The sequence below is a fragment of the Talpa europaea genome (assembly GCF_964194135.1).
Source record: "Talpa europaea genome assembly, chromosome: 13".
Lineage (NCBI taxonomy): Eukaryota > Metazoa > Chordata > Mammalia > Eulipotyphla > Talpidae > Talpa > Talpa europaea.
In genome coordinates, this window is record NC_140080.1 from 63,517,997 (window position 1) to 63,539,248 (window position 21,252).

At 33.3% G+C, this 21,252-nt stretch overlaps 1 protein-coding gene across 4 annotated transcripts in view; it reads right to left on the minus strand.

Moving 5' to 3' along the window:
- SS18 (SS18 subunit of BAF chromatin remodeling complex) overlaps nt 1-21,252 on the minus strand; it is a gene marked incomplete at both ends in the record, with an annotated part of 62,877 nt that overhangs the window by 31,067 nt on the left and 10,558 nt on the right. For all 4 annotated transcript variants that reach the window (XM_084252308.1, XM_084252307.1, XM_084252306.1 and 1 more), the window contains one exon: nt 226-379. In XM_084252308.1, coding sequence (XP_084108434.1) covers nt 226-379 — 154 coding nt within the window. The remainder of the gene's footprint in view (nt 1-225; nt 380-21,252) is intronic.

Consider the following 21,252-nt stretch of genomic DNA (forward strand, 5'->3'; position numbering starts at 1 on the left):
TTCATCAGAGGAATGCTGTATGTCAGCTACATCAAAGCCCAAGGGCAGCCTGATAAACACTGAATACAGGTCACGTAGCTCTGTAGCTAACAAACTCTAAGAGAGCTTGTACTCGAGGGCATTCAAAGCAGTTTTGTCATCAACAATCTAGTATCCCTTGAGCCCCCATGTCGTTTCAGTTGCTAAGCAACTCTGGTGTTAATGTCTTAGAGGAGAAAAACTTACCAGGCATCTGGCCGTTCATCTGGTTCTGCATGTGTGGTGCAGGAGGACCCCCACCTACCATTCCATCTGAAGGCATGTTGTGAGAGCGTGGAGGTGGGGGAGGGCCACTCTGATTCATCGCTCCAGGACCCATAGGCATATTCTGTGTGGGTGGCTGAAAGAAGACAGTTTAGTAAGGAAACAGGCTAACATATTAAAGATGCATATGATACAACAGTTAACTATATTATTAAATTGGATAGAAAAAAAACACAAAACAGTTCAATTTATTCTAATGCATCATATTTAATATACACGCAAAACTTCATAAGATCACCAGCATAAACATGCATCATCTGACCACCCTGGACTAAAAGAAAACAATTAAAGCCACTTTACAAAATCTCAGTAGTAAAATTAAACTTTTAATGTTTTATACCAAAAAAAAAAAAATCTCATTCATTATATATAAAGATTTCTAATGTGTTTATTGTTATTTAAATTACACTTAAAAAATTAAGTCTCAAAAAAATTAAGTCTCCCTTTATTATTGATATATTGATGGATTTTACCTGAAAAGACATGATAGCAAAAACTATAAATGGACCAGAAGGCCTCAAATGTTCTATATTTTATACTATCCAAAGGGAGAAAAGTGTTCTCAGTATTTCATACTGTTGGGGGCTGGGAGGGAATTGTTTTGGCAGGGGCAGTGTTTTAAAACATGAAGACAGTTCAGTCCAACATTTTTGTGCCGACTACTCTGGAAACATTACTGATGGCCTCCAAGGGTACAGAGACAGCTGCCTCAAAAGGATGCCTTTGGCAAATTTCCTAATGAAAGTGTGAAGAAAATCACTGAATAACCTTGAGAGTTCACAAAAGGGCGAAAGGAAAAACACAGATACAAGGTGGTCTGCAACACCTGGCTCCCTTATATTTGGGTGGAGAAAGCAAATATTTAGTTTCTTTCCAATCTCCCATTTTTAAGCCTAGAGGAGGGTTGGGAAGTATTATTCTATAGAGTTCTATTTCTGCCTTCTTTCTCTACTTCTCTTGATTGTAAACATTTATGTCTATTCCTATAACCTCATTCTCTTCCTCCCATAATTTAGATAGCCAGTTAGTTACTGTGTGTATCTTTCCTGATTTTGTGAACAATACTCTCTGGTACGCAAAAAAACATACACTGTTCTTTAGTCATCACATGAAACACTAACATCTCCAACCACTTAATACTTAGTAACATTTACAAAAATTACAAAGTGCTACTGTAATAGCACCCACTTAAAATTCAGATACTCAATTTCTTCACTACTAAATTCAGACAGTAATTATTCTTTATTAGATGTCTTTCATCAATTCTCACCTCAAACTCTTTATTTTTTAAACACTTCACTGCTTATTTTTTGAACACTTAAGTTTTAAAAAAAAATTACCGAACATCAACTTTGCCACATCTTACTTTTAGTTTTTCCTACTCTTCAACATGACTCACTATGACCCTTTTCTGTTTGAAAAAAATAATCCTCTAATCTTATCAAAATTTCTCTTGGAAATTCATGTTTTCATTCAGTAGGAATCAATTATTCATTTTCTTGTGATTCAATTCATAAAAGATCAGTATCTGCAGTTCCCATAATAAAAGAGAGTAACTTGTATCAAATTAACCCACCTGCTAATAAGAAGTTACAAAATCTAGACAATGTAAAAAAAAAAATTGAAGGCATCAAAAAGCAACATACACAGAGAAGAACAGGAGGGGTTACAACACTTGAAATAAGGAAAGCATTGAAGATCAGCTCTACAATTACCTTGGCTTTTTCCTTGACTTTGCTGTGTAACAGGGAAACAGAGCCCAAGTCTAGAAAGCTGCAGTCCTACTGGACTGAGGATAAGAGAGAAGTTTCTGGCTACCACAGAGCTAAAAACTACAGAACAGAGAGGAAGAAAGAACCACAAAGAGGACATTAAAGGAAATAAGAATTAAGAGGCTAAATATCTTAAGCAGAGATTTGTTTCTGCCCAATGCTACGGAGACAAAGATTGAAGGACATGCCCCACAAAGTTGTAGAGCCCTTCATAAACAACTAAGCTTTGTGCTGAGATGCTGAGACTTCAGCACAGTCTCTCCTCCTTAGACTAAGGTCAAAATGGAAATAGAGCAATCCAAACAAGTCTTATAAATCAATCCTCAGTAGGCTCAGTCATCTCAGAGTAGTTAGCCTACCACTTAACTATCTTGGAAGAAAAATAATACCAAGTAAAGCCTATATAATAGTTCATCCATGTCTGACATTTCAATTAAGAATTACAAGGCATTCTAAAAAACAAAAATAAGTGGTTAATACCTATTACCACGACTATAACAATTAAAAAAAAGAGAGAAGAACAAGTATAGACAAGGCAGTGAAGGAAGCAGAAAAGGATAAGGCTGTTGTGAAAAACAATTTGATAGCTCCTCAAAATTTAAACATAGATTTATAATATCACCTAGCAATTCCACTCCTGTTTAGACCCAAAAGAATTAAAGATGTATTTACACAAAAACATTACTATAAAAAAAGTACATGAAAGTTTACAGTATCATTATTCACAATAGCCAAAAAAGTAGAAAAAATCCAAATGTCAATCAGATGATACACGAATAAACAAAATGTGGCATATGTAACCACATAAAAGAATATTATTATGTCATGAAAAGACTTCAGTATTGATAAATACCACAAAGTGGATAAACACGAAAATACTATGTTAAAATGAAAGAAGTCAGACTCAAAAGACCACAAATGGTATAATAATTCTATTTATATGAAATGGCCAAAATAGGTGATTCCAGAGAGACATCAAGTAGATATTTCCAGGAGATAGGCAGGGAGGGGAATTAAGATTGACTGTCAATGGGAACAAAGTTTCTTTGGGGGATGATAAAAATGTTTTGGAATTATATAGTGGTACTAGTTGTACAACACTAGATATACTAAAAACCAATGAATTATGTATTTTAACTGATAAAAATGGTGAATTTTATGTAACATGAATTTTATATCAATTTAAAAAAAAGAACAAATGGACCACCAAGAAATAACAGAAAATAGAAAATAAAAACACATAGACTATTCATATTTTGGAATTACTAAGAGATTTTAAAACAACTGTCACTGATATATTCAAGGAGGTAAAAATGAATGGATGGAGATTTCCAACAAAGTGCTAGAATGCTTAGAAGAGTTTTAAGTGAAAACTCCAGAACTGGACAATACAACCACTGGATTTAAGCTGATCTTTTTTTTTCTTTTTTTTTTTTTTTTATTTAGGGACCCTTGCCGGTGGCCGGGGATCAAACTGGCGCTGCAGAGGCTGCAGGCAGCCTTGCAACCCAGCACTCAACCGCTGCACCACCAAGGGAGGCCCTAACCACTGGATTTAAGAACTCATAGTTCAGAAACTCCAAAACAGAGGACTGGTGAAGAGACAAAACATGACACACCATGAGATATAAGAGAAAGAACAGAAAATATTTTTTAAAGATGTAAAGACATGTAAACATGGAGAAAAGGTCTAAATATACATGTTCTGGAGTTATAAAACTTGAAGAGAAAATGAAGCAATAAACAATATTTCAAGAATACTGGATTGAAGAATTTCAAAATTAATAAAAGACATGAGTCTCTAGCAAATGTATGATGTTCTATGAACCTCAGCAGGATACAAAAACAAAACATACCTAGACACATCAGAATCAAAGTCCTAAACACCAAAATCAAAGAGAAAAATCTTAAAAAGCAACTAGGGGAAAGTAAGATACATTACCGTCCAGGTAACAGCACTAAGACTAAGAACCAATTTTTTATCAGAAATAATGGGAACAGAAGACAATAAAACAACATCTTTAAAGTGCTATGGGGGCCTCTCTGGTGGTGCAGGCAGTTGAGTGTTGCAGTGCTGTGAAGCGGTCCACAGCATCTGCAGTGCCAGTTCGATCCCAGCCAGCCTCAGAGCAACCCACATGGCGCAGCAGACGTCTCCTGTTTTGCCCGCTGCTCCCCTCAGCAGTGCATTTCGTCAGTCTGCCTGTTCTGTTCCCGGCTCTGTCTCTGGTGAATCCTCTCACCCTCCCGCGCATTTGGCCTGTACCCTGGTTCTTGTATAAATAAAATAAATCTTTAAAAAAAATAAAGTGCTGCGTCTCCCCAGTGGCGCAGCAGTTGAGCGCTGGGCTATGAAGCTGCCTGTAGCCTCTGCAGCGCCAGTTCGAACCCTGGCCGCTGGGTGGGGGGTCCCACATGGCCCACAGACCTCTCCTGCCGCCCGCTGCTCCCCTCAGTAGTGTACCTCGTCAGTCTGCCTGTTCTGCTCCCTGCTCTGGCTCTGGTGAATTCTCTCACCCTCCCCTGCTTCTGACTATACCCAGTGCATGTATAAATAAATAAATCTTAAAAAAAAAAATCATTGTTATTAAAAAAAAATTTTTAAAAAGTGCTAAGATTTTTAAAAAAATAAGTAAAAATCAACAAACCAACCTAGATTCCTACACAAAGAAAAATATTCAAGCATGAAGATGAAATAAACACAATGAACAAAAGCTTTCTTGTTACAAGTGAAAGAAATATCAGACTAAAAGAAATGCAAAGAAAATGATGACAAAAGGAAGTATAGAACTGAACAGAATGTGAAGGTATTTGGATAAATATAATATTGACAACTGAAATAACAGAAACAATGACTTCTATGTACAAGTAAAAAATATATGACTAGACTAATCCAAAAGATAGAGGATAAATGTTCAGTTGTCATAAGGTTCTTGTATTTTCTAGTTAAGTATCAAACACACAAATTTAGACTGGAATCTAATAAAAGCTGCACATATAATCTCCGACAATGACTTTAAAATGCATACAGACATACCCGTACAAAAAATGTATACTAAAAAACTAGTAGAGGAAAAAAATAATAATGCTTGGTAATTCAAAATAAGGCAAGAAAGGGACAAAAAAAAGTATTAAGATTAACAGCCTAAAACCCTACTTTTTCACATTCTACATTAGATGTACACAGAACCATCATTCCATTAAGTATTACTAGACTGGATCTTAAAAAACACACAACAATATTTTGCTTATAACAGATCCACTTTAAATGTAAGGGGACAGATATATTTTTTAAAAAGGCAGGAAAAGATACACCAAACACTAATCAAAAGTATGGTAATATCACTATGTTTATACCAGATAGTTGATTCAAAGTACTATTTCAGATACTTGATATTTTATTGTGATTACAGGATCAATTCTATGGAATATGTAACAATCACAAATTTATATACATTTCATAACACAGCCTCAAAGTCTATAAGCAGAAATTAACAGTACCAAAAGGAGAAACAGAATAATCCATAACTGAAGAGATTTTAATATACTTCTCCCAGTAGTTGACCCAACAAGGAAACAAAAATCTAATTAGTATATATAGAATAGTATAAACAATAGCATATTCTTCTCAAGTACTCATATAACATAGATTAAACTAGAGCATATATTGGACCACAGCAAATAAAAAAAAAACAAATAATTTAAATTATATGAAACTTGTTTCTGAGAACAATAGAATTAATCTAGAAATCAGTAACAAAAAACTAATAACCTACTTGTCAATAAACCACAATGGAAATTGAAAATATTTTTAATTGAATGATAATGAAAATTCAACATCAAAATTTGTGAGATGTAACCATGCTGTGCTAACAGGCCAAGTTATAACTTTAAAATACACATGCAGCATGTTTGAGAAAAGCTGAAAAATTAATGATACAAGATTCCTGCAATAGCTAGGAAAAAACAATCAAACCCAAAGTAGTACAATGAAGGAAATGACAGATGAACTCAAATGAATCATATTTGAGAAAAAAGGAGGGAAGAGGTAAAAAAGGAGAATTCTCAATTTTTTGTGTGGCCACCAAAACTCTGATACTAAGACCTGACAGGGAAATAATTAAAAAGGAAATTTATAGGTCAAAAATTCTCATGACCAAGAACAAAAAAATCTTAGTCAAAATTTTAGCAAATCAAATCCACACTGTATTAAAAACATGCATATTATACCACTGGTGTTTACCGAAGGAACACAAGCTAATTTTATTTTTGAAAATTAACCAATGTAACTCTCCAAAGTACCAAAATAAATTCCATATAATCATCTCAATAAAGAAAATTAATAAAATTCTACAATTACTCATAACAAAAACTTTCAAAAGTTAAAAGGAACACCCTTAATCTAATAAATCCAAATTACAAAAAAAAAATGCAGCCAACATCATTTTAATGATGAGATACTGGACTTTTTCTCCTTGATTTCAGGAATATATAAAAGACAAATATATCAATGAACACCACATCTATTCAACAAAATCAACACAGTATAAAGAAAAAAATAGAAATAAAGTAGAAAAAGTTATAAAGGAATAAAGATTAGAAAAGGAGAAACAAAATTTTCATTCACAGATGATATGACTAAGTGGAGAGAAAACTCAAGAGAATCTATAAAAAAACTGTTAGAATCAATAAGGTAATTGGATGCAAGTTCAACATATAAAAATCAACTAGCTTTATATTTCCAACAAACTAGAAAATTAAATTTAAAAAATGACAGCACGCCAAAAATTGAATAGTTAAGAACAAATCTAACAAGAGATTCAAATACCACTACAATGCCACAGAGTTAAAAAAAATTAAACTCAACGGAGGGATATGCCATTTTTATTGACCAGAAGGGCTCAACAATATGAAGATATCATTTTCCCAACGTTAAACTAAAGATTCCATGCTGTCTCAATCAGTTTCCAAGCATGTTTGTGCAGAAATTCATAAGCTGATTCTAAACTTTATATGGAAATGCAAAGGGCCTACAACAGCTAGGACACTCTTGAACTTAACCTGCTATAACAATTAAGATATGTGGTTAGTATAAGGATAGCTAAATAGATTAATAGCAAAGAACAGAGTTGAGAAACAGATTCATGTATATTACATATAGTACTTCACAACAAGACAACTTATATTCAATGGGTAAAATATGATCTTTTCAATAAATAGTATTGGATTAATTGACTATAATATGAACAATGAACCCTGGATCCTAGCTTAGATCATACACAAATTTAATCTTCAATAGATAATGGACACACTTTAAGAAGAAAATACAGGCATATTTTCATGACCTTGAAAAAGAAAATATTTCTTGCTATATACCTGAAATTTATATAATGTTAAAAACCAATGTTACCTCAATAAAAGAGAAATATTTATAAGATACAGAAATAATCATCAAAAAGAGATTGATAAACTGGATTTTATTTAAACTAAAACTGTTCAAAGATGCCATAAAGAGAATGAAAAGTAATTTTCAAACTGGGTGGGAGAAGATATGTGTAATATACGTAGCCAACAAAATATTTGTATCTAAAATATATAAAGAATTCCTTAAGACAACCCAATTTTAAAAATAGCGCCCAATCACCTAAGTATCAAATAGAAGAACTCAGTAAATACTTGTTAAATGAAAAAATAATTTCAAATATAAGCAGCCTTTCAAAATAAATCAGGGCCTAGTACCTTTTGGTAACTTTCAAAATGTTTCTTAACTGTCAAAATTGCCTATTCTACCTTCACAACTCCATCTGGAAGTCTGTAAGTTATCTGAAACTTAAAATCTCTAACACCAAATCTCTGATATCTCTGCCTACCTCCCTCATCAAATCCCTTAACCCAATAGTTGTAGTTAATGGCAATTTCATCCTGTTGAAAAAACCATGGACACCTCTTTTTCTTAACTTCATTTTCCTTTAAGACTTTTTTTAAGATTTTTTATTTATTTCTACAAGAACTGGGGTACAGGCCAGAGGCAAAGGAGGGTGAGAGAATTCACCAGAGACAGAGCAGGGAGCAGAACAGGCAGATCTACTGAAATATACTGCTGAGGGGAGCAGTGGGCACGACAGGAGAAGTCCGCCGCACCATGTGGGTATCTCCCTAGCTGGCCGGGAATCAAACCCACGCTGCAGAGGCTGCAGACAAGTTCCTAGCACTGCACTCAAACTGCTACGCCACTGGGGAGGCCCAGAATTCCACTTTCAATTTTAAGAAGACCGCTAATAGTCACAATCTGACCACTTCCACCACGTGGTACATTTATCAAATCATGTCCTCCAGGCTGACTACTGCAGCAGCCCTCCTGACTGGATTCCTTACTCTTTATTTCTATAGTAAATTCTCCACAAAGTTGTCAAAATGAGCCTGTTAAAACATATCAATTCACTCTTCTGCTCAAAATCCTCCAAGAGCTTCCGATTTAGAGTAAATATCAAAGTCCTTACAGTATCCTACAAGGTTCTGTATAACCTGCCCGCTGCAACCATCACGTTGTTCCTTGAATAAGTTAGGCAGTTTCACTTCAGGATCTTTTTGCTTGTGTTTCCTCTGCCTAAAACACTCTATTCTCAAGTCTTTGCTCAAGTCACCTTCCAATGAGTCCTAACCTGATCATTCGATTTCATACTGCAAATTCCAAGTGCTACCTCCAGCATTCTTAACTCATCTCTCCCTGATCTACACTTTCCTTTTCCATAGTCCTTATCTTCTAAGAAACTATGATGTACTTAGATATGCCTGCCTTACTTGATTGAATATAAAACCTGAAAGTAGAAATGCTGTCTGCTTAGTTCTGATGTATAAAAAAAACTATCACTATTTCCTGACCCATACATAGTAGGCACTTAATATTTACTAAAGAGTTAATTTTTAAAGTTAAATAACTAACTATAAAACTAAAAATAATTCTCACTAAAATTATCTTCAATGTCTCTTTAGTTCTATTATAAAAACCTGACTGGTTGGATTTTTACACCTAATATTTCCTACTTATTTTCACAGTATCATGATTCTCTAAATTTCCTAAGTGGTTTGGCCCCAGAATGGCATACCTACCAATAATACTCTCCCAGTTTTAGTACTAGATTCCCTATTAAATTCAACGTTTATTTTGTGCAACAGAAACACTCCAACCCTAACAAATATGTATTAGACTTTACCTCAGCTCTCAGAAACTATGCCTACCTGAACCTGATACTAATTAGTAAACAATCACCCAATCTTAAAGAACAGAAGGTAAACGCCTTCTTCCCAGATGTGGAGAGTTCTCTCAAACATACTTTCAAAAGCAAACAAAACAAAAATGAATCCACTCCTGATATATGGGCAAACTGAAGGCTTATCACCTGTTAAGAAAACAGGAAGATACTTTTATTTGCTTAATCTTGAATTTATCCTTTGTATTATTTTTACATTGATACCAATCTGGCCAAATTACAAAAGTAGTGTGCAATCATTATAAAAAAAGAAACAGTACAAATGGGGACCACAAAAATACAATATGCATACCTCCAGAAACATTTTACAAACTTATATATATGAACATATATATATAATTCTTTAAAATAGGGTCACACTGTTCTGTGACTTTTTTTATTCTACTATAGGCATTATTCTTTATTGGTATATAATTCAATCTCATTCAAAAGTATAGAAATGAATAGTGTAAGTTGCAACAGTTTTTTTTTTTTAAAGATTTATTGATTGATTGATACATACATACATACAAGCACTGGGTACAGTCAGAAGCATGGGAGAGGGAGAGAATTCACCAGAGCCAGAGCGGGGAGCAGAGCAGGCAGAAGGACCGAAGTACACTGCTGAGGGGAGCAGCGGGCGGCAGGAGAGGTCTGCGCGCCATGTGGGACCCTCCTCCAGTGGCCGGGGAGCAGCCGGGGATCGAACTGGCGCTGCAGAGGCTGCGAGCAGCTTCGCAACCCAGCGCTCAACCGCTGCGCCACCAGGGAGGCCCGAAGTTGCAACAGTTTTTAACTCATCCTAATTTGGTTGTTGATTTGTTTTGTTTCTGATTTTGGGTGGGGATTTGCAATTACAAGCATAGCTTAAAATACTCTTGTAATTATTCTGTGCAAATAAGAATTTCCAACATTTTCTTTCTTTTTTAGCAATGAAATTCTGCTCCTCATATAGGCACATTACACATGTTTTTTAGTTTCCCTAGTACATCTGGAAGCTACTTTCACTGATATAATACAATTCTGGAAAAAAAAAAGTTATACCTACCTATCTACATACATTTATTTGCCTCACAGTAAGATATATCTAATGTCTTTTCATATTTGGACTTAAGTAGACAGACTTCTGAATTTTATATACTATATATATATATATTGTCTAGCAAACAGTTAATTTTTTTCGAGGATTTTGAAAAGACAAGACAGACAACAACATTGACAAAATGCTCCCCATATTAATCCAGAGAACTGTGCCCCATAAATAAATCTCTACAAAATACAGAGTGCCTTTATTTTGTGAAACTTTCCCTAATCCTCAACAGCAGAACTAATTGATTCTTCTATGTTTCAAATATACTTTAAATAAACAGTGCTTCCATGACAGCATGTACTGTATTACACTGTAGAATTATGAGTTGTCTAATTTCATTTATAGAATGTTTGGCATATAAAAGATTGATTTTACATTTTTAAAACAACCTTCTTCAAAATTTCCGCCTTTGCTTTTATTCCAGCAAAGCCTTTCTCACCTCAAGATCAGATAAATGTTGATGCTTTTATAATAAATCTCATGCAAATAAACATTTCAACTGTAGTCTTACTTCTCTTTATAATACCAAAAAGTTTTAATTAGGCACTTTTAATTGTGCAACACCATACTAGGTACAAGAGAAAGACTTAAAGACCAGCAGTGGCAGGTCAAAAAGAGGAGAGAATTCTGAGAAACCATGTTGCTGACTAAAAGGAATATGTTTATACTATTCACTTGAAATAGGAAATAGGATAAAGAAGGTGTGGACATTTTTTCTCTTACTAGCAGGTAATAACAGTGAAGAGCTGAGGAATATGGTTTTTGTTCATGTTCCGTTAAAAGGTCTGTGGACCTAACCAAATGGATCCCTCCACTGGAGTAAGATTCATGTTTCACACTCAAGCAACAAAGATAAATATTTAGAAGTCATCAAAGTAGAGGTGGAAGCAAAGGTCAGGACATCTAAGAAACCAAGAGTATAGATGAAATCTCCCAGGAAACACATATATAGTATATATAATAAAAATGTTCAAAAAAGAACATCAATATTTGATGGATATGTTAAAGATAGGAGCTAAGCAACCAGAAAGGTACAAAAAGAAAATTATCACAGAAGTCAAATAGCGAAAGTTTCAAAAGAGAAAATAGTCAACATTATCATTCTGGATCAAATAAACATTTTTATGTTTACCATAATACTTAAAGCATTCTTAAAATGATGCCGATATGTAAGGGAAGTTTTCTTTGCAGAATTCCAAATAAAAATTTAACCTTTCACTAAAGAAAAAAGTAATTTAAAAAAAGAAGGTATGCAACAGTGTGTATGGCAAGGTTCTAATTTGCAAAGACAAAGTATGTTTTTATCTTGGTTCTTATTTGCATAAAAAGCAGTTAGAAGCTAGAAATGGGAATATGACTGTTTTGTCATTTTGAATGTATTGTCTATGCTAAGAATTAAGTTAAAATTTACAAATGAAATAACCCTAGTAATCGATAAAATGTTTTTCGCTGTTATAAGCATGCATTCCTTCACTTCACTTGGATTACATCTATACACAGTAAGTTCTGTAAATTCAAATTTTAGTGATTTAAGTACATTAGCAGATACTCTGCCAGCATGATAACTGAAGCTGAAGATTAAAATATTATCAATTTTTCTGAAGCTTATGTAAGGAAAGGTTAATCAAGTTCTGCCCATGGGTTGCTCAGAACATCAAGTGTGGCATCACCAAATGGATATAATTTAGGAAATGAGAAACAACATGTAAGATGTACGAACACTTACTCTAAATCAATTTATATTAATAGTCCAGACTTTTTCTTCTTTGTACAGAATGTCTATATTAAACAAAAATTATCTTTAATGAATTTAAAATCAAGAAGTATATCTGGGATTCTTAAAACTTAATACTCATAATGAATTAGGTGAAAAGATAAGCAATTCCAATCAGCTTTCAGCCTTCTTTTAAAGTTGAGACATGCTTATTTACTGAATCCTGTGTAAATGGCACTGCTAACAGTCAAGTCTCTTTCTCTTCCCCTTCATATGTATTCAGTAATTGAATCCTGATAGTCTTACTTCAAATACTCCTGACTCTGACTCTTTCCACTTGCATACTGCCTTCATTATATTAATACTCACTAAGTAACTCCTACATACTAGACACTGTGGTTTATTTTATTTAATCCTCATAATGTTATGTATTATTTCTCATATTGTAAAATTAACCTACGGTACACATCACCACATGAAGGTGATACTACAAGAACAGGAATCATATTTTCCTGAAATTTTTTACATCCTCAGAACACCATGAGTTGCACCATTTAAAAAAAAAAAAAAGAAACATAGTCTTCAATTCTTAGCTGTACACTTGCAAATGTGAGGTTTTTAAAATGTATAATGAAGGTAGAAAAACACTAAACTGTGATTATCCAGGTTCTTTCCAGCTCTAAATTTTTTATTCTATAGAAGTATTTCCAGATTGTATGCCCTAAAATGAACTACCACAAAAGAGAGACTATTCCCCCCAAAATTACATTAATGAATAAAAACTTGATTTAATATTACTTGATTTAATATTAAAACTTGATTTAATATTATTTAATATTTAATTCGCGCCTAAAGCAATGGTGTCTTCCACTTTGTATATGCTAATACTAGCAGATAACAAAAAACAAGTATTAGGCTGAAACTTAAAAATGCAATTTCTGCAAAGTACGCTTGAGAAGGGAAAACCTGTATACACATAACAGTCTTATTTTCTAATGGTAAAACTGTACCTAGTTCATATGATAAAAGTAATTATGTCAACAACTTATGCTGCTTCAGAAACTAATAGCAACTCAGAATCAATATTTAAATGATGTCTCCAATAATTATCAAGGTCCAATACACCTACACTAAAATGAATGTAGAGCAGTGTACATCTTACATTATGTCAATTTTTTTAATGAACATTCAGTCTCTTAACATGTCACCATATCTGGCAGATAACACTGCTTGTGTCTATGCCTGGCTAGAGAATAGGCTTTCCCATTTCTCATTTGCTGCTTCTCAGCTACAGGCTTAAAATTAAGGAAACAAAATTGTTCAAATATGCATACAGATAAGAACAGTTTCTGTTACAAACTAATTAATGTCTTTGCAATGAAAGAATACAAAGGACCGAACTAAGAAGGCATTATACTGCCTTCATAAGTTTCTCCTTATAGGTTGGTTTTTATTTTTTTGAATTCCTTGTTTTTTGAATTCTTGACTTTTTTTTTTTAATATTTAATTTATTTTATTTATACAAGCACTGGGTACAGTCAGAAGCGTGGGAGGGCGAGAGAATTCACCAGAACCAGAATGGGGAACAGAACAGGCAGACTGACCAAATACACTGTTAAGGGGAGCATTGGTGTGGCAGAAGAGGTCTGCGTGTCATATGGGACCCCTGTCCAGCGGCCGGGGATCGAACTGGCGCTGCAGAGGCTACGGGCAGCTTCGCAGCCCAGGGCTCAACCGCTGCACCACCAGGGGAGGCCCGAATTCTTGACTTTCTAAGAGAAGACACTATACCCAGTCTACTTCCATATACACAAAACATTACTATACACACGTAATTCCTCTTTTGGGGAGAACAAGGTGGGGGGAAAGCTGAACTTACATATAATTATGAGTACATTACCACAACTAGTTTTCCATTCTGGAAAACTTTAGTAAATTCATCCTAAGACATAATTCTTAGGATCAAAATTTCTCAAACTGGTTAGTAACTAGTACATTCTCCCTTTTGGCAAACTGACAGTACTCATTAGATAAAGTTATTGTTTTCCCAAATTTACTTTTCTTCCTTTTTCACTAGCAATACAGTTTCTTTTCCTCTAATTAGATTTTTCCCCTTTCTCAACCCACTTTTTCCTTATTGGCCAAACTCTGTTCTTTCCCTCACTATGAGAATATATTATTTTTATTCTTTCTAAAATCCCACCTCCTTTGTTTATGCTTCTTAAACATAAACCTCCTATGTTTATGACTTGAGAAGCAAATGACTCCTCAAAATGTTCGTATTTTAGTGAACATCTGATCATGTACTTTAAACTCTGACTAATATTAAAAAAAGGACTATAAAAGTGTACTGCCATGTTAAATGAGTCTGAAGTGATAGTAGGTTAATAATGAAAGATGTCTCTTTTCTTGGTAATGGTTTTTAACCAAGTGATGGTAAGATAATATTATGCTTTTCCTGAGTATAAATGAAAGCAGTTTTTAATTATCATTTTTGATCTAAAGGAAAAATGTAAATTATATGCAAAAAAGTAAGACTTTATAACTTAGCAATGGATGAGAATGGAATAGTAAATTCTGAATTAGAGATGTCGCTGTGCTGTTATGAATTTCCATGGTAAGCTCAATTTTACCAAACTGGCTTCCAAGAAGCCTGACGTAGGGCTAGAGAAATGAGTAACTAAATCTCAAGATACATGGAGATCTGACCAAACATTTTGTTTTTTATAAAAGTCAGGGAGAATATGAGACATATTTGAGAAACTGTAATGTTTAAGACATTGACATTTCCACATTTTATGGAGACAATATTACAAATCAAGACAAACTGATAAAATGATATTGCATGGTACTATAAAGAATCTCCACTGGTTGGGTAGAAGGGTTATAGAAGGGATATCAGAATCACCTGCAAACAATTTGCAAACTGCACCCTTCACTAATTCTCAAGACTGTAGTAAGACTATCTGATGGAAATGTGTCCCTCTCCACCCTTAATGCAACAACTTGAGAATCCTTGCCATAAAGAGTTACTGTTACTGATCAGAACCTGTTGAGACTGTGTAGGCTCTTTCACATGTCCTGGAACAGGAAAAAAAGGTTAAAATCACTGAGTTAGAGGTCACCATGGTGATAATAAGCTAAGTTCTGTCACTTAAAGATTTAAAAAGCATGCCAACAATGACAAACCACTGAGGAAATGAATGCAAATAAAATATCTGAAGATCCTTGACAGCATGGGATAATATAAACTATATTCTAATCACTGAAAGAATAGTAAGTATAAGTTTAAAGTATATAACTTCCAAACAAAAAAAAAGAAAAAAGCAAATAATAAAACAATTCATTACAAAGGCAAAAACACAGAAAAAGGGGATATACAACAGATGAGAAAGCACATTGCATGGTGTAGGTTTAAACTCATATGATGACTACACGTATGAGTATATAAACAGATTTATGCTCCACTTAAAAGACAAAGATTGCTAGACTGGATATTTTTTTAAACTTACATGTTATTCATCAGACACTTATTTCTAACACAAGAAAACAGAAAGCAGGAGATACCACACAAACACTAAAGAAAGTTGATTGAACTACATTAATATCAGACAAGTAGACATTGAGACAAAACTATTAGTAGAGTTGAGGGATACTTTATAATGATAAATGTTACAAGCAGCACTATTTACAATAGCTAAGATTTGGAAACAACCCAAATGCCCAAAAATAGATGACTGGATCAAGAAGATGTGGTACATATACACCATGGAATATTACTCAGCATTCAAAAAAGATAAACACATGCAATTTGCAGCAACATGGATGGCGATGGAAGGGATCATGCTTAGTGAAATAAGCCAGAAAGAAAAAGAAAAATACCGGATGGTCTCACTCATAGCAGGAATCTAGAAAACTTAAATAAGGGACCAGGAAAAAGAATAACTATAAGAAAGAAAATATCAAAATCAACAAATAACTATGAACAAGAGACACTCTATGGGAGGTGGGGGGTGGGGAAAGGAGGGCTTGGGGTAAAAATAAGGGGGTTGTAATTGTATGGGGAATATAAAAATAAAATTTAAATTAAAAAAAATTTTAAAAAATGATAAATGTTACAAACAACCAAAAAGCTGCAACATTTCTAAATATATATCCATCTACAAAAGTGCCTCAAAATATATTAAGCAAAAATCTTAAAAGTTAGAAGAAAAAACTGTCAGTCTATAATTAATAGTCACATGTCACTTAACAACATTGTGCTCAACAATGGATCATATTCGGTCCAGTAGGCTGAGCTATATATATAGCCAATATGATCCAGGTTTGTACCATTTACACTCTACATGACATGCATACAATGACGAAACCACCTAACAATGCATTTCTCAGAACACACCCCATTGTTATATGACACATGACTGTACACTTGTACATTTTAATAATACATTTCTCAACTGATCAAACAAACATCAGAAAAATTTAAAAAATCAGTAGGGCTGTAAAAGATTCAATACCTAACCCAATAAAACATTTATGGGACTACAGACTCAGGGTCTAGAGAATACACATTCTTTTCAAGTATACATGAAACATTTGTAAAACCTAACCATCTGCTGGACCATAAAACAAATCTCAAAGAATTCCAAAGAACTGAAATCATACAAAATGTTATCTAATCATAATACAATGAAGCCAGAAATCATTAAGAAAAGGAAAGTAAGTTCCCATTATGTTTGAAAACTAAGAAATGTGTGTGAACCCATGTATCAATATAATGAATACTATGAGTATTAGAAAATATTTGTAACCAAATATGAATATACTACTCCTCAGAAGTACAATTAAAAGGAAATTTATGCCCTTAAGAATGAAAATTGTTAGTATGGAAGGATGAAAATTGAAGCAGGCATTCATTTCAAACTAAAAAAAAGGGAAAAAAGAAAAAAACCCAGCAAAATGCATCAATAGTGAAAACAAATCCTAAAGATCATAAATTAATCACACTCAAACAAGAAAAGAATGGTTCACAAAGAGTGGTTCTCAATACAAAGGTCAAAATATTGCAATAAAGATGTCTGACTTTTATTCTATGTTGATATTTATAATGATAGTGCAAAAGCAAGAGGATATAACTGCTGGAGCCTTAAGAATAAATCAAGGAACGAAATTCTACTGTAAATCATTGAACTGACTGTCACATACTACCAGTGAAACAAAAAAAGAGAAAAGTCATTTTCACTAAACTATGTCCTTGATGGAGCAGTAAAAATTATTCATTCATTAAATACTCTGTCAATTAAATATTGTGTGACAAAATGAGAACATAATAAATTTATCTGTCGCATATGAAACTAAGATAAAAGCATTTTGTGACTGAGTTGCTCACTTGTGTAGGCACTGTTTTCATGGAACATTTTCATTCAAAGGAACAATTACTAGACAAACCCTATTTATCGAGCCTATTTGACTTGTCGGTACTTGCTCAAAATGAACACAATGAGCCTAAGAAACAACTGACAGCATTGTTGCCAATGATCAAATATGACTTTTCAAGCAAAAACTGGGGTTTGGGAGAACCTGATATCTACTTTCTTGACTTTGACAGCATCCCAATAATACTTATCAGACACTTTGCTCCTCAGATTGGTGGAAATTTCAGTAATTGTTGTTTTGGTATGGTATAATAAAATATATGAGTATTTTAAAAAATGTGCATGAATACAATGAACTTCAATTTTTCAAATGACCAAAGAATTATTTTCCAAAGTAATGCATGAGTAAAAGATTCATCCAAAATGCATGACAGACCAATGAATTTTAATATACCAGAGCAAAATAAATTATTATAGTTTAAGATTTTATGCTGCAAAAAATCTTTTAAAAAATTATTGAGGGGCTCCCCGGGTGGTGCAGCGGTTGAGCGCTAGGCTGCGAAGCTGCCCACAGCCTCTGCAGCGCCGGTTCGATCCCCAGCCACCGGTGAGGGTCCCACATGGCGCGACAGACCTCTCCTGCCATGCCCGCTATTCCCCTCAGCAGTGTATTTCTTCATCAGCCTGTCTGTTTCGTTCCCCGCTCTGGCTCTGGTGAATTCTCTTACCCTCCTGCGCTTCTGACTGTACCCAGTGCTTGTATAAATAAATAAATAAATAGTTTTAATAAATAAATAAATAAATAAATGTTGAAATGTGCTTTACTATCAAAGAAGAAAATCAGCAACAATCTTAAAAGGCTACTAAAAAAATTCGTCCATTTTCTAACTCCTTGTCTGTATTGGACAAAATTTTCTTCTTCTTCAACCTAAACACATTACACCAGTTTGAATTCAGAAGTAGGTATGAAAATAATAGCTATTTCTAGTAAACCAAGCATTTAAAAGAAATTCAAATTATAAAGTGTCATTCATATCTCATTAAATTTGTTCTCAGTTATTTTTCCCTTAAAGAATGTTATTTATAAACATGTAATGAGCTTATTATTGTTCAATTTAAATTAACTATAAATAATTTTATCAGTTTTAACTAAGAAAGAGAAAAATCTACAACATATTAACATATATAATCCATGTAAAACTATTGAGTGTCTTCAGCTACTTTTAAAAATAATGGGGTTATGAAAACAAAATGAGAAGTGTTGCAACAGAGAAATCACTAAATAAATGATAACAAAAGGCACAAATATAAGCTATGCTCAAAATAAAAACTGTACCACTACACATCCTGTAGACATTAGAAAGATTTATCATTAACTTTATACCAATAAATCTAAAATTTTAGATAAAATGCTAAGAAGCACAATTTACCAAAATAGACAATTCATACAATAAGAAATAGATAAACTGTCCCATTAACGTGAGAGAAACTCATTAACTTTATACCAATAAATCTAAAATTTTAGATAAAATGCTAAGAAGCACGGTTTACCAAAATAGACAATTCATACAATAAGAAATAAATAAATTGTCCCGTAACGTGAGAGAAACTGAGTAAGTAAATGAAAGCCTTCTCACAAAGAAAACTCCAGATCCAGACAGCTTTCTAAAAAACTATACAATCATTTAAGAAATAACTGCTATGCAAATTCTTCCAGATAAACTGAGAAAATTTTCCAGCTCACTTTATGAAGCTAGCATAAACCTCAAAATAAAACCAGAAAAAAAAGCATAAGAAAAAGAAATTAAAGCTCAATTACACCATTAAACAAAGACATAAAATTCTTGATAAAATTTTAACAAAATGAATTCAGTAATTTTTTAAAACACCATGATCAAGTGAGTCATGAAAAAGTAGGTAAATTTACAAGAATGCAAAACTCAATCTGCATTAAAGAATAAATCAATGTAATTTTCCATATTAACAGGTTAATGAAGAAATAAGTTATGATCATCTCATCAGATGCAATAAAAGTTTTAATAAAATTTTAACATCCATTCAAGTTATACACTCTTACTCAACACAACAGAAACAGAAGGGAACTTCCTTAATGTGATAAAAGATGAGCTACAAAAAAACTACAACAAACTTCATACTTAATGGTCAAACAGTGAAAGCTTTCCCTTTGTGTCAGGAACAAGATAAAGATGTCCTCTATCACCACTTCTATTCAGGAATGTACTGGAGGTCCTAGCCAGAGAAGTAAGGCAAAAGAAAGAAATAAAAGGTGTAAGGATTGGCAAAAAAGGAATAAAACTGATTATTCACAAATGATATGTTGGTGAATATAGAAAATGGAAAGTATGTACAGAAATTGTTAGAAATAAGAGTTGAACAAGACTATAAGATTCAAAATTGCATTTACACGTAAAAAGCAATTGCAGTTAAAAATGAAACTTGAAAAACAAAGATTCCACTTAAACATGCCTCAAAAAATATGAAGTGCCTAGCAGTAAGTCTAACGAGAGATATGCAAATCCTCTCCAGGGAAAATTATAAAACTTCATAGACAGATATTGAACAATAAAACTCACAAAAAATAGGCAACAATCATGACTTGGAAAAGTCAATCTTGAAAAGGTGTCAATTCTCCCACAATTGATTTAGTCAAGTAATTCAATGAAAATCACAACAGGATTATGTTGGACATACTGAAGTTTAAGTATATATATAGAAATGCAAAGGACAATAGCCAGGATACTCTAAAAAAAAAAACAAGTAAAGAATATCTCTAACATACATCAAGACTTCCTAGATTATGAAAAGCGTGAAAAGTAGAATTCATAAAAACAGATCAACGGAACAGAATAGTGAGATCAGACTGACAAATATATAGACGCTTCACATATCATTGGTGGCATGTGAAAAATAGAAAAAAGATATTTTATTTTGTTATCCAACAGCTAATGGACAAAGAATGGTCCATATGCAAAGAAGTGAAACTGAACCCACACTTCACTCTATTCACAAACATATATTCTACCTAGCTGATAATCAAGTTCATGGCAATAATAAGATAAAGAATGGTTTCATAATCAAAACAAAACTTAATATATCCCTGACAGCATACAGGTTAAGGACAAATGTCTTATTGTTAGTGGTGATCTTGATACTGAAATTATTTTACAGACAGTACTATAAAGCAAATAAGCAACTATAATAATAATGTCATCAAGGTACCAAAACTTTTAGACTAAGACAGAAGATATACTAATACATGAAATCAACATTAAGTAAAATAACTTTCCTGAAGTAGAAATATTACTAATTCCATTTTTTCTTTTTCTGGGAAAAAAAATATATTTACTAGTTCTGTTCACTGAAAATATCTAGGAATAATTAAAACCCAATGATAACTATGGTCTCAAAATATCCATTCAGATTGAAAAAAGGACTGCTTAACAAATCAGTTGGGGCAGAATAGTTCTGTGTGGAAAATAATCAGCTAAATCTCTTTCTCAAATCCTGAAAGAAGCTATCCAAGAATATTGGAATCATGTCAGAAGGAGAAAACAGCCAAATGAAGAGGTCTCCACTGACCAAAGATGAGATAACTTGAGTAACATTTAAAGTGAATAGACTGGATTAAAACACATTAAAAATACAAAATTCTGTAAGTTCAGATGATAATAAAAACAAACAAAAAGGGCCTCCCCGGTGGCGCAGCGGTTGAGCGCTGGGTTGCGAA